Below are 13,519 nucleotides of genomic sequence, written 5' to 3' on the forward strand. Positions count from 1 at the left end.
AAAGAGTTCAAACCATTAGAAATATGTTTTTTTGGAAGCTTCCTTTCTTCCCAAACATCAGGCTTTCTTCACATATACCAGTGGGAAAAAAATGAAACATTGGAGGGAGTATAGTTGTACAGAAGCGTATCAAAATACTTTTGGAAAAATAAACATCAGTACATTGCATTGTTTTTTTGTCTTTCTTATATATTTAAAAATAGATTTTTTTTCAGGCAATTTATTCATTTTAAATGTCATAAAGAGATGGTGGGTTCAGCTTTTGTATCTGGTTCAATCTGGTGAAAACTCAAAAGGCTAAAAATAGAACTAGAGGTTAAAGGTGAGTCGCTAATGTGAGGTCATCAAAAATGGTCACTTTGTTCCCGATGTGATACCGGAAATGAGGCGTTTCTTCCAAATTAAAGTGGCTAGTTTCCCTTCCAAATGAAGCAATGTTTAATTCCACCTTACTACAATTGACTTTCTCTTATTATGTTTCATATAATATCAATGTTACTCGTCAAAAAACAATGCCTTTAAATATATGTAAAGTGATTATTATGAAAAGAACCAAAATACCGGAAGCGGTTATTTTGTTTTGAGCAGTTGAGCGGGAACTTGATGAAGAGCGTCTACCTGAGGAAGTAGTATTTATTCTGCGACCTCATTTCTCATATCTATCCATAATTTAATACATGTGTTAAAGAAATAGGAGGAAAACACTAGTTTTCTTCTCAACAACGTTGAAACGCGAAGATGACTGAAGAAAACATATTTCTCTTCGTTCCTAATTTGATCGGTGAGTTTGTGGCATTGCTAGCTGCAAGGCTAGCTACCGAATGTCAAGAGAAAACCACACGCCTACACATTCTTTTGCTATAATGTACTGGCTTTGTAAATGTGCGTAAAACCTTAGATTGACTGTATAATTTAAAGTAGTTTTGATCCAATAATCAAACAGGATTTTTTTAATTGATTTGGCTTTCGTTTTAGGGTGAAATATACTGATTTATTCTGGATGTTTTTTTTATCTTAAAACATTTACGTAAGGTCAGCGTTAGTGGCTTCCATGTAAAAATATGTTCAGCAATATTTCCAAATAAAACTTGAGACAGAAAAGAAAAATAATTCAGCATTCAAATGGATTGACCTGAATTTATTATACATAAATGTTCTTTTTTTGTCTATTTGTGTGCAGGTTACGCCCGCATTGTGCTGGCCCTGGTGTCATTTTGCCTGATGCCATGCTGCCCGTGTTTTGCCTGTTTCTGCTACATGCTCAGCAGTCTCCTGGACGCCTTCGATGGACACGCTGCACGGGCACTCAACCAGTGTATGGATCAACACAAAATTATTTTTCCCCCAAAAATATGTCATATGTCTTCATAACACAGTAGCCTGTACATTTTGGGGAACATTTGAGGATTTGCCTGATAGATCAAATGATTGCTGCCCGCCCTCCTTTTTGTAGCGACGCAGTTCGGCGCCATGCTTGATATGCTGACAGACCGTTGCGCCACCATGTGCCTACTGGTCAACCTGGCGCTCATCTACCCATCGTGCGCGTTTCTCTTCCAGCTGAGTATGTGTTTGGACATCGCCAGCCACTGGCTGCACCTGCACAGGTTGGCACGCCACTGCCTGTCTGCCATACCTACGCCGTTTGTAACTTACGTGTTCGCGTATGTGCAGTTCCACGGTCAAAGGCGCCACCAGTCACAAGAACATCGACCTCTCTGGGAATTGGCTCTTAAGAATCTATTACACCAATAAGGTTGAGTGCACCCTTTTTTTGCACCAAACTTGAAGAAAAGCATGGTTCTAATAATGTGTATTTATGCACAGGTGGTTCTGTTCTTCATGTGTATGGGCAATGAGCTTTTCTTCTGCCTCCTCTTTATTCTTCATCACACGGAAGAACCAAGCGGTAACCTTCACACCGCCATTTTGGTGCAAGCTAATGAATTATTATTATGATTGTTGACGACTCTTCAATCATTAGGGATGCTGTACCTTCTCCTGGTGGCGAGCGGTGTGGTGTGCGCACTCAAGTCATCCATCAGTTTGGTCCACCTGGTAACGGCATCTCAGAACATGGCTGCCATGGACGTGGCGGCCCGTCGTGCCGCCGCCGCCGGGAAGTTGCAGTGAAAACGCGACGACGTCTTTCTGAAGACAAGTCCTCGTTTGACCAAATTGGTGCTGGGCCCTGATATTTCTTTGCTTATTTTTTCCAGCTTTTTATGTTCTGGTGGGGATTGATTGTGTTGCTTTGAAATGCTCATGTTAGTTGCATTTTATTTTTTATAGAGTGACTAGCATTGCTATTTTATTGTACAACTAAACTGTCATCAAGAGTATATATAATAAGGTGAGGTTTGCACAAACACTAAACTTTAAGGTGGAATAGGTTTGCAAAATATTGTCATCAGGGTCACAAATGTGACCAAAAATCAAGTGAACACGAGTGATTGCTGATTGTGTGAGAATAGAAAACATTATATGCTTTTAAAGGATAATATATTTTTAAAATATCTACAATTTTAGTGGTTTTTGTGACACCAAGTATGGTTTTTGTGTTTTTTTTCCACTTGTACTTCCTGGTTTGGTGTCCAATTTTTATGGTTTTGAAACAATTGTGTGGAATGTATTATTAAGGAACATACATGTTATCTGCTGTAAGTGTACTACAATAACTCACATTTCTGCTTCATTTTGCTCCTTGGTGAGTTGAAAACAGCAAAAATAAAGTAAAAGCTTTTATTGTCACTTTGTGAAGGATGATTGGGGCACATGGTTGAATTATTCAAAACAACAACAACCTGATGTTCTTTTAATGAAATGTCCTAAATGCAAAGACTATTTACTCACTGGCTGCCATTGACAGTAATGGACGTCCAATCTACTGGAACTGGAAGAGGCGGGTAGTGATTGGATGACTTGATGTCAATTGGTGTTTTCATTCTTTATTTCTATTTTACCTAATACACTAACATAAACAAGTGTTTTGAATAAATAAATAGGACATCTATCCCTGTCAATAGCAGCTAGTGAGTTAAAATTATAATGATTCATCTGTTCACATTTGACAACATTGTAATACTGGTATCTAAATTTGGTCCCATTAGCAGTAGGAAAATGCGTTTTTTTTGGTCCAGTTGTTGTCTCATCGTCGGAACTCGAACACATTTGACTCGGTTTACCACTAGAGCGTTGTATAATTTCAAGCACGCTCGTTTAAGAGCCAGCCGGTGCCGTTCGTCTGTTTATTCTTGACGCAAACCATACAGCGGCCAGGGGCGGGATTGCCACCGGAGGAGGGGGTTCTTCGCTGTTTTTTTGCGCTCTTAAATGTCGGCGTTTATTCGTCGCGAAAGGAGACGGTGAGAGAAGACTTTCCCTTTAAAGCCCCAACGACGCCGCGGGACAAGACGAGATAGACGAGAAAAAAGAAGGCGGGGGTGGGAGAAGGACGACGAGGGAGGGAGGGCGAGAGGGACACGCTGTGGGGAGGGGGAAAAAACATGTCATCCCGGCCATTCAAACACCGATGCGGAACCAGGAATCGCGGCCGACCCGGAGATTCCTAGCAGGGGAAGGAGCACTACGCGAGGCCGAGGCTTGTACCCCGCGGGAAGGCCTCTTCTGGAGCTATTGCTACAAAATGTCTGCTGGCCATCATTAGCACGTTTACATCACATATCATCATCTCCATCACATTGTTGATGTTTTGCATGCAGCATTTTTGACAGCAGACATTTTGTTGAAAACTGCATAAAAGCCACAATTGGAATAGGAATGTGCGTTTTTTTCTTTTAGACGCATACAAATTTATCTCGTCTGTGGCAGAATAGCCAAAAGGAACGAGGACGTGCGATAAAAACGCATTATTAGGATTCATTATTCTGAAGTGATTTAGCAGCGAAGATCGGTTTGTCTAGTGGCCGACCGAGGGAGCATCCAAAGCGGCCTGCCGGCTGCTCGCTGGTCGCTAGCAGCATGGATACTTCGTGGAGCAATTTCCTCTTTCAGGTGAGGCAAAGTGCTTTGTTTCATTTTCGGTTTGGGGTGGGGGTGAGCGGATTCCAAAGGAAAGGGGAGGGGGGTCACATGGGGGTCAGGAGGTTTTGCACCCACCACCTCCCCAGGTGTTTCTTTTTCAAAGGTGGGGGCTATCACAATATTATCACGATTCTTTTTTATTGTACGCAACGTTATGATACTGTATTCTGCGTATTTATTTCTGCATGTTATTTTATTAGGGAGTTTTTATACAAATTAAAGAGCAACTATTTCTTCATATTGATGGCAATATACGTCTTATGCTTTTCAACTGGGAAGGGTCTGGATGTGGGAGTTTCCTAACTGCAATGGCAGTTATAGAGTTACTAAGCTATAAGAAGTAAAAATAATGTACATTCCTTGAGCAAAAATGTATTTTTTGTCAATTTACTACCACTTTATCCTTATTAGGGTGGCAGGGGGTGCTGGAGCCTATCCCAGCTAACTATGGGCGTCATTTTTAAGTGAACAATGTTTCTAAACAACAGATTACCAATCAAATAGTTGTCCATTAATTTGATTATCGATTAACTGTAAATTAGTCAATTAATCATGGAGCACCTCCACATTTGTCTGTCTCTTGACTCCCTCCTTTTGTGGACAGTCACCATCAACTCCGGGCCAGCAGGAGACGCCCCTGCAGGCGGAGCTCCTGCCCGATCTGAGTGGCGAGCACCTGGTCACGCCCCCTTCCACCGTGGACACAGCCGCCCTCAACGAGGAGCCCCTTCCCGGTGAGGCCCCGCCCCCAAACACACATCGAAAAAATTGCATGTTGTCAGCTTGCGAGTAAACTTAACATGCCCCGCCTCTCCCCCAGTGAAAGTTTCGCCACCCAAAGCATCCCGCCCCGCCCACATTTGCGCCACTTGCAACAAGGAGTTCAAGAACAGCTATAACCTGCGGCGCCACCAGTCGGTCCACACTGGGGTCAAGATGAAGGATCGGGCCGCCCACAATGAGGGCAAGGCCCCCCCTAAGCAGAGCATCCCCCTCTCCCTCCTCCAGCTCGCCCTGCCCCCGCAGGCCCCAGAGCTGGACACCCTCCCCCATTCCGGACAACAAGTGACCGTGGCTCCGGTGACCGTCACCCCCGTGACCGTCGTGCCGTTGAGCGTGGCGCCGGTGACCGTGGCCGCACCCCACCCGCTTCCTGCCCCGGTGGCGGCGGTTGTGAATGCTGTGGTGCAGGTGGGTGCCACGTGTTTTGGGGTCCAGGGTTTGACTTCAGGTCCTGTGTGGAGTTTGAGTGTTCTTCCCAGGCCTGCACAGTGATGACGCAGGAACGAGTTGTAATGAATTTTCACATTCACAGGACGCCGTTCCACCCAGCGCAGTGCCGGCCCCCAACCAGGTGCGCAAGAACCATGCCTGCGAAGCGTGCGGCAAAGCCTTCCGCGACGTTTACCACCTGAACCGTCACCGGCTATCGCACTCGGACGAGAAGCCGTACTCGTGCCCCGTGTGCCAGCAACGCTTCAAGAGGAAAGACCGCATGAGCTACCACGTGCGCTCGCACCAGGGCGGCGTGGAGAAGCCTTACGTGTGCCCGCACTGCGCCAAGGCCTTCTCGCGGTAAGCATCAATTCAGTCTCAAGCAATTAATTGGGCAAAAATTGATAAAAATTGAACAATTCTGAGATACAAAACATCATTGGGCACTCTTTTTTGAGTACACATACTGTTGCTATAAGATTTTTTTCATTTTTAGTTTTAATTGAATGTTTCAGTTTTGCTTTTCAAAGATAATTACAAAAAAATGTTATTTAGTATAGACTAGGAGCAAGATTTTACCATTATGGCATTTGGGAAAAATAGGGATGATACTAAAATTAATAATATACAAAAATGCCCATCATGTCTCAATGAATATTCAACTATCAAATTGAAGAAATTGATGATGAACTAGTTGGTTTTTCATCCTGGCTGGCAAGTGTTTGCCTCTTTTCAGGCCGGACCACCTCAACAGTCACGTGCGTCAGGTGCATTCCACAGAAAGACCCTTCAAGTGCACGGTAGCCATGCCCACACTGCCAGGACCCCATCCGACTGCGCGCTCACCTATGGCACTGCTTTTCCCACAGACTTGCACGTCGGCATTCGCCACACGCGACCGCCTGCGCGCCCACCTGATTCGCCACGAGGAGAAGGTACCGTGTCACATCTGTGGGAAACTCCTGTCGGCCGCCTACATCACCGACCATATGAGGGTTCACAACCAGTCGCAGCATCACGCCTGCCACCTCTGCAACCGAAGTGAGATCCGCACACATACGATCCCCCAAAATTGGAATATGCTAAGATGTCATGTTACGTATATATATTGTCAAGTATAAAGAGAATAAAGTTTCACCACAAAGTACCCAAATAACAACCAACAGACAAATAAACTATCAATAAAAATTATCACTAACTAATAAATAACCAGTAAAAAAAGTAATAAATGGGTAGTCAATATAATAAATCATCACAATTAATCATATTAGGACTGCCATGGTTAATCTACTTATCTATTGTCAAAGTGGCCTAAAAATTGTCCAAATTCATGCATAATGTCAAATTTACAACTTTTCTTTGACACATTGTCGTTTGCGCCCGGCAGGCTTTACCACGCTGACGTACTTACGGGTCCACGCCCAGAAGCACCACGGCCAAGAGTGGAAGGAGAGTGGCGGGGCCCGGGGCGGCTTCGGCGGCGCTGGGCCGGGCGGGGTTCTCCTGTGCCAGCTGTGCGGCGTGCAGTGCAAGACCACCACACAGCTCCAGGGCCACATGGGCACGCACGCCGCCCAGGAGGACGGCGATGCGGGCGGGGCCGCATCGGGGGGCGACGCCGCCGAGATGCTGATGTCTTCTGACTGCTCCGGCATTAGCCCGCAGACGCACAGCTAGCACGCGTCGGGAAGGCGGGGCAAACTATCCATCACTTTAAGAAAACGTTTCTTTGTGAAAATGACTGCGACGACTTTGTACAAATTCCCCGTTTTTAACCCTAAAACATTCCATGGATTTCAAGGTATGTGTGTGGTACTGGTGATGGGATTTTCAGCATGGATGTGTGTGTGTGTGTGTGCGCACAGGTTTTGTACATCAACATTGAATGCGCTCAATGAGAAATTTGATCTGTACTTTATAGCTCCTCAATGGCCCAGTAATATGGAAGTACTACATCTGTGCCATCTTAGTTGCAATTTGAATTCACTTAGAAATATTTTCACTTTTTTAGGTTTTATCTGGGGGAAAAAATTGCTAAAATCTTCAAAAATACCATGTGAAAATGTTAACATTTATGTTGGCTGGGATAGACTCCAGCACCCCCGCAATCCTTGTGAGGATCAACAATACGGAAATTGAATAAATGATTTAAGATTATAGATGTTCTTTTCACAGACCACAAAAAACGGACAAAAATTCTAGATTAACACAAAATCTCAACTCCAAATTAACCCAACACCCACATTTGGTTTTAAAAAATATTTTTAACAATTGTCTGCATTTCAGGTGGAAATACGATTTTTCTTGCAGTGACCAAAGGAAACATTTTTAAAAAGTTGAAAAGAAATCACTGTAAAAAAGTTGTATAATTTCAAATGGAACTTTGATGGCCAGATCTCCCTCCATCTAATACTGTTATCCTTATTCTGTGCTCGTATATTGATCGTTCAGTGTATTAAATACAGAAAAAATATCTTTGTTGTCAAGTTTCCTTAGGTAATGGGCAGACGTCCAATCCATTTTGCCAGTCAAAATAAATTTAATATGTATTGCAATGAAACATGATCATTCAATGCAAGCCATCCCAATTAAAATGGTCTTGACGTCTAACCCTGTCAATGGCAATGGATGAGTGGTGGGAGCTTACAACGGGCATCGACCATTAGGCAACATGGCGTCTATAAAGCACATGACTTTTGGTCAGCCAATGGGAAGCAAGTGCGCTATGTCGTTACGTGTTGCCACTCTGCTTTGCTGCCTGGAAGTGCAGTGGGATTGGTGACAAGGCCTCCTCTCCTCGCTCCCCACTTACGCTTCACCATCCCCGGCTCCTCCTCCTCCTGCTACCCTGGTTGCGAGCCAGCTAGCAACGGAGTGGAGCGACGTCTTCGTCGGGCACCGGGCTACCGGGGGCTAGCGCAGCCGCTTCGACTTGGGTTTTCCCTCGCCTCTGCGGACCTTTACTGGTATTTTGTCCCGCAAATTGACAGCGCAACCTCGCGGAGGCTTCTGCCGTACCGACAGGGTAGTCGCGGGCTAGCTGTTCGCTCGGTTATCATCGTCAGGAAACTATTTTTTTTCTCTCCCTATCTCTCACCATATTTTTTTGACGTCTACAGTGGCGTTTGTGCTGAGCGGCCTGTCGTGTTTGCGTTTTGTTTACAGCAACTTATGCGGAATTGTGTTGTTTTGTGTTTTTAACGAGAATGTAGGTCAGTGTCGCGTAGCAACACGACGTAGTTGAATTTGTATGGTCAAGGTTTTAGTCAGCTCGGAGTCACTCTTGGGCTTCTTAGCAACACAGCTTAACATTAGCTTTTTTTTGCTTTCTAATAAGTATTGTTTTGATTTTTTTTAGCCCTTTAGCAAAACAGCTCATTGTAATTAACACTGCAAACTTAAATTTTATGTCATTGTTTTTATCTCGCAGTAACCTAAATAACTGTTGGTTTATTAGCAACACAGCTCAGTGTTAGCTCAGTTTTCTTCCAATTATTTTTGCTTTCTGTTTTAATCCTTACCCAGCTAAGTGTTAGCTTCTTGACAACCGGGCTAACTGATAACTCCCTACTTACAAATCTAACTACTTATTAGCAAAACAACTCAATGTTAGCTCATACTTTTCCTAAGGAAAATTTTTCTTAACTATCTTAAATTATTTGTTTTTAGCTAAACCTGAAACTGCTGTGTTAGCTTCTCAATAACAGCCTAAACAGCTAGCTGCTACCTCATAGTTACACTTGTAATTGTTAGCTCAACGTATTTTTATAATATTTGATAATAAGAGTTTTTAATTTTGTGTTTGCTTTTAATGATCAAGAAAGTGTTAGATCCACTGCAATTATACCGTTAGCTCCTCGCAGGGTTATTTAAAACTGCATGACATCATATTTATTTTAATTTCATTTCCAATTTAAAAAAAATCATATTCATAAATATTTCCCTGTCCAAATTGTGACATTTTTTGGGTGGGTTTAAATGCACGCTATTTCCCCGACGGCACCTGGGCAGAGGTCGCGGGTCACGTGCAGTTTGCGCCCGCAACCTCTCCCCATCTAGACGATGGCCTTCCACGGTGCGGGCCGACAAACGCTCTGTGGCGACTTGTTCTCCGGTTCTGACTTGGCCCGCAAGTACTTTTACGTTAACTCATCGTGCGGGGCCCCGTCGAGCGCCCTTGGTGCCACCCCGTGTGTTGGCGGACCACCCGCCACCCAAGCCGGGACCCCAAGACACCCGGGTGGCGGCGGAGGCGGGGCCGCCGTGCCACAGCCATACGGCGACCCGGCTGGTGAAGTGCCAGGCCCGGCCGAGATGGAGCCCGACCGGCCCATTGGATATGGCGCATTTGGCGTCGTCTGGTAAGAAATTTAAACTTTTTTTTTCCCATCGGATATTGTAACCCATTTGGGGAAATAGACAAACAAACCTCAATGCTGTCAATGACACTGGAACGCGATTTTTGCTTGACAGGTCGGTGACAGACCCCCGAGACGGCCGAAAGGTGGCATTGAAGAAGATGCCTAACGTCTTCCAGAACCTTGTTTCGTGCAAGCGTGTCTTCAGAGAGCTGCGCATGCTGTGCTTCTTCAAACATGACAATGTAAGGCTTCGTCATGACCTTTGCCGTGGCCAATGACCTCATGTGGTTGGCTTTACCTTTCAGGTGTTGTCAGCATTGGACATCTTGCAGCCACCACAAATCGACTGTTTCGAGGAGATGTATCCTTCCGGGAAAATATTACTTCAACTAATTTGTCATTCCATAATTATGTGACAAAAAATGTAAAAAATAATTGTGGCGTGATTAAATATGTTAATTTTTCTGTATTCATGACAACATTATTTTGATTATATATGAACAAATACTAGTTCTGTGTAAAATTTAATAAATGCCAATTATAAACTGAAAATAATTGTAAATATTGAAAAATGCTGCCATAACATTGGATGACACATGAATATTTATTGAATATTTATTAATTGAAATTGCCTTGACAGCAAGTGTAGCTACGTCATTACAGAGTTGATGCAGAGTGACCTTCACAAGGTCATCGTGTCTCCTCAGCCGCTCACCACTGACCACATCAAGGTCTTTCTCTACCAGATCCTGCGAGGTGAGCCCCCCAGACTGCACCCCTTGTTGTCTTCTTGACGCTTAATCGCTTGTTTGCGCTACACAAAGGCCTCAAGTATCTTCACTCTGCTGGAATTCTGCACCGTGACATCAAACCTGGCAACCTTCTGGTCAACAGCAACTGTCTGCTAAAGGTTTGCTAATACATTTATATGAATCCTAATAGCTGTCTATGGGTGTTGTTAAGCAAAATTGTATTTTGACAGTTTCTACATACTGGATGATGGTATATTTTAAATATATTGGATGGTGGCAGATGAACACAAAAATGTAACAAAAATATATAACATATTCTGTCTTGGTTGTTTTCTTCCGCCAGATTTGTGACTTCGGACTGGCGCGGGTGGAGGAGCCAGACCCGTCGCGTCACATGACACAAGAAGTGGTGACACAGTACTACCGAGCGCCCGAGGTACTGATGGGTTGCCGCCATTATGGCTCAGCCATCGACGTATGGTCTGTGGGTTGCATCTTCGCCGAGCTGCTGGGGCGACGTATTCTCTTCCAGGCGCAAAGCCCCATTCAGCAGGTGACGCATCGCTCGGAAATCGTCATTTAGCATGTTAGCGTGCCTAATGAGTGGCGGTCTCTTTCCAGCTGGACTTGATCACGGATCTACTGGGAACGCCGCCACTGTCCGCCCTGGCGTCGGCATGCGAGGGAGCTCGGGCTCACATCCTGCGTGGGCCACAAAAACCTGTACGATGATCAAATTAAAGTATTTTAAAATAATGCATGATTACTAAACCATAAGAATGTTGGTTTGTGGCAGCCCTTCTTCCAAAGCAATTTCTACATGGCGCTCTTTTCAACTCGTCACGATGTACTTTTATTTTTTTTCCAGCCATCGTTGTCGGTGTTGTACATGTTATCGGACGGCGCCACCCACGAAGCGGTGCACCTGCTGTGCCGCATGCTGGTTTTCGATCCGGTGAGTAGAGAGCTCCGCCAGAGGTCGCAGGCCCATGCTGACCACCTTCTCTTAACAGGCCAAGCGCATCTCGGGCAGCGACGCGTTGTCGCACCCATATCTGGACGAGGGCCGCCTGCGCTACCACACCTGCATGTGCCAGTGCTGCTACTCGGTACCCAGCGGGCGTGTGTATACGCGAGACTTTGAGCCCGCCGCCGAGCGGCCCTTCAGCCACAGCTACGAGAATAGCCTCCTGTCAGTGTGGCAGGGCAAAGGTACCGACTATCATCTTTTTCCTTCTACCTAATGCGTCCGAGATATTTCTTTGACACAAAAATAGACATTAAAAAGCCATGGCTTTAGCAGTGAAAGACTTGAATGTCAATCCCTGTGGTTCTCCTCAGAGTTAATTCATCGCTTCATCACGGAGCACCAGCAAGGCAAGCGAGTCCCGCTGTGCATCAACCCACAGAGCGCCGCCTTCAAGACCTTCATCAGGTGGGCACCCCGCAGCCCGACAAAACACGGACGCACCACCCCACCCCTGCCGCTCACGTGTTTGACAAACAAACTTGGTTCTCAGGTCTACGGCGTGGCACTCTTCCAAGGTTTCCCGCAAGGAGGAGAGATGAGTGCTCCTTCCTTCCCGGCCGGCCCTCTTCCACCTTCGACTGACCTCGATGTCCACTTCACCCGAACGTCAACAGAAGCGAGTGGCGGCAACAAAGCTCCGCCCACCAGTGGCGCCGATGACGGAAAGGAAACAAAACTGCTGCTGCTGAAAAGGCAAAAAAAAAGAGTGTAGTGAGTAGAAATGTTGATTTTCGTTTGCTTTAGCATTCCACACGCACCATGTAGCAGGGTGTTGTGTAGCCCCTCCCCCTGACCCCGCCCACACACTCCTCACACTCCTCCGCAGCAGAGCATGCTGGGAAATCCTTTATTCCTCTCTGGTCTTTTAGTTTTTAGGACGTGTGAAGTTGTCGTGTTCCGCACCTCTCTTGTCAGAAATGGTTTTTAACGGCAAACCCGCGTGTCACCTGCCCATCAATCCTCACTTCCCTTTTTCTCAAGTCTTACTGCCCCACCTGTCGTAACGAAAACAAAAGCACGTTATTATTCTGACAACCCTTGGATTCACCCCAGCCAAAATGTCGATTTTATTAGAAAGCGTGTGTATAAAAGGATGTGACAAATGGCTGCCGTTCCAAATACAGTGTCAGGTTGTGTTTAAAATATTTAAAAAAATAAATAAAAAGACAAGTTAATGGACAGTAGCGCTCTTAGTTGCGACACAAGGGGAGAAAATATCCAAATGTGGCCAATTTTAATGTACTGTGTGCATGAAATGCCAAATTGTGGCCGCAAAATAGTTAACAGTAATAATAGTGGTAATAGTGGTAGTACGTTTATTGAACATTTGGATTGAAGACAGATAATAACACGCAGAGGAATGTCGTCGTCAACAAAACAATGAAAATGAATCATGTTAACTCAGTGGCTGAAGCAAATGATAGTATTGATGTGTCAATGACAGCAACAGATGTCTGCTCAAAATTGATGTCGATTGCTGTCAATGACTCAATAGAAACTTGTCTATATTTTAAACATGCACAAAATACTCAATTTCGGCAACTGAAAATGTAATTTTTACTGCGATGCACTCATTTATTTTGCCTCAAGTGGGCCCTAGATTCTAATTTTTGGCAGTAAAGCTCCATTTATGGGACAGCTAATATAGTCGCTCATTGGCTGCCATTGACAGCAATAGACGCCCAATTCATTTGTGCTTGGGCGTCTACTAGTGATAAACTCAAGTATTTGAATTTAGTTTTGAAGAGTCACATTTATTATGATTGGCACTATAAATGTAAATATTGCATGGCCACAAAAAATACAATTTTGTGGAAACTAAAAATTAGCTTCAATCTATTTTTCAAGCCCCAAACAAGCATTTTGGTGCATTTTTAGCAGGCAGAGTTGAATGACCTTTCCCCCCAATCATGACCTCCTTATTTTTGAAGTGTATTTTTTAGCTGGTTAGCGTTAGCTCGTTGACGGACTCGTTGAAGCCGGCTTTGCTGGTATTGATTCATGTTTGAAAAAAAGTGTTTTGGCCCACTTGTTTTCTCGTTTTGACAAATACTTGAAGTTGACTTAGAGAGTGATGATCAATAAAAATGACACTGGAATACAATATTGGGATTTCT

The 13,519-nt window shown here is 44.5% G+C and overlaps 3 protein-coding genes across 3 annotated transcripts; all 3 read left to right on the forward strand.

The window, feature by feature from the left end:
* The first annotated feature begins 471 nt into the window (after positions 1-471).
* On the forward strand, positions 472-2,751 carry cdipt (CDP-diacylglycerol--inositol 3-phosphatidyltransferase (phosphatidylinositol synthase)). Its single transcript, XM_077733718.1, has 6 exons — positions 472-781; positions 1,181-1,315; positions 1,454-1,607; positions 1,675-1,756; positions 1,828-1,909; positions 1,985-2,751. The coding sequence occupies exons 1-6, from the start codon at positions 739-741 to the stop codon at positions 2,131-2,133; spliced, it is 645 nt and encodes a 214-aa protein (XP_077589844.1). The 5' UTR covers positions 472-738; the 3' UTR covers positions 2,134-2,751.
* Positions 2,752-3,459: 708 nt separating this feature from the next.
* Positions 3,460-7,825, forward strand: maza (MYC-associated zinc finger protein a (purine-binding transcription factor)). The gene is made up of 7 exons (XM_077733714.1): positions 3,460-4,014; positions 4,649-4,778; positions 4,865-5,235; positions 5,360-5,619; positions 5,996-6,059; positions 6,129-6,300; positions 6,647-7,825. Exons 1-7 carry the CDS (start codon positions 3,982-3,984, stop codon positions 6,934-6,936), a joined length of 1,320 nt encoding a protein of 439 aa, XP_077589840.1. The 5' UTR covers positions 3,460-3,981; the 3' UTR covers positions 6,937-7,825.
* Positions 7,826-8,012: 187 nt separating this feature from the next.
* nlk1 (nemo-like kinase, type 1) lies at positions 8,013-13,506 on the forward strand. Its single transcript, XM_077733713.1, has 11 exons — positions 8,013-9,620; positions 9,733-9,862; positions 9,926-9,981; positions 10,270-10,376; positions 10,445-10,530; positions 10,716-10,925; positions 10,994-11,095; positions 11,241-11,327; positions 11,386-11,584; positions 11,714-11,807; positions 11,893-13,506. Exons 1-11 carry the CDS (start codon positions 9,322-9,324, stop codon positions 11,939-11,941), a joined length of 1,419 nt encoding a protein of 472 aa, XP_077589839.1. The 5' UTR covers positions 8,013-9,321; the 3' UTR covers positions 11,942-13,506.
* Positions 13,507-13,519: the final 13 nt, after the last annotated feature.

Source organism: Stigmatopora nigra, chromosome 15, assembly GCF_051989575.1.
Source record: "Stigmatopora nigra isolate UIUO_SnigA chromosome 15, RoL_Snig_1.1, whole genome shotgun sequence".
Taxonomy (NCBI): Eukaryota; Metazoa; Chordata; class Actinopteri; order Syngnathiformes; family Syngnathidae; genus Stigmatopora; species Stigmatopora nigra.

What these genes read in the sequence shown, in the direction of transcription:
- maza (XM_077733714.1), top strand. Translation starts at nt 3,982, where the DNA reads ATGGATACTTCGTGGAGCAATTTCCTCTTTCAG. An exon ending in TTGTGAATGCTGTGGTGCAG is followed by an intron (nt 5,236 to 5,359) that starts GTGGGTGCCACG and finishes TCACATTCACAG; the next exon opens with GACGCCGTTCCACCCAGCGC. An exon ending in CTGCCACCTCTGCAACCGAA is followed by an intron (nt 6,301 to 6,646) that starts GTGAGATCCGCA and finishes TGCGCCCGGCAG; the next exon opens with GCTTTACCACGCTGACGTAC.
- nlk1 (XM_077733713.1), top strand. Translation starts at nt 9,322, where the DNA reads ATGGCCTTCCACGGTGCGGGCCGACAAACGCTCTGTGGCGACTTGTTC. An exon ending in ATCGACTGTTTCGAGGAGAT is followed by an intron (nt 9,982 to 10,269) that starts GTATCCTTCCGG and finishes CAGCAAGTGTAG; the next exon opens with CTACGTCATTACAGAGTTGA. An exon ending in TCTCTACCAGATCCTGCGAG is followed by an intron (nt 10,377 to 10,444) that starts GTGAGCCCCCCA and finishes CGCTACACAAAG; the next exon opens with GCCTCAAGTATCTTCACTCT.
- cdipt (XM_077733718.1), top strand. Translation starts at nt 739, where the DNA reads ATGACTGAAGAAAACATATTTCTCTTCGTTCCTAATTTGATCG. An exon ending in CTTCGTTCCTAATTTGATCG is followed by an intron (nt 782 to 1,180) that starts GTGAGTTTGTGG and finishes ATTTGTGTGCAG; the next exon opens with GTTACGCCCGCATTGTGCTG. An exon ending in GAATCTATTACACCAATAAG is followed by an intron (nt 1,757 to 1,827) that starts GTTGAGTGCACC and finishes ATTTATGCACAG; the next exon opens with GTGGTTCTGTTCTTCATGTG.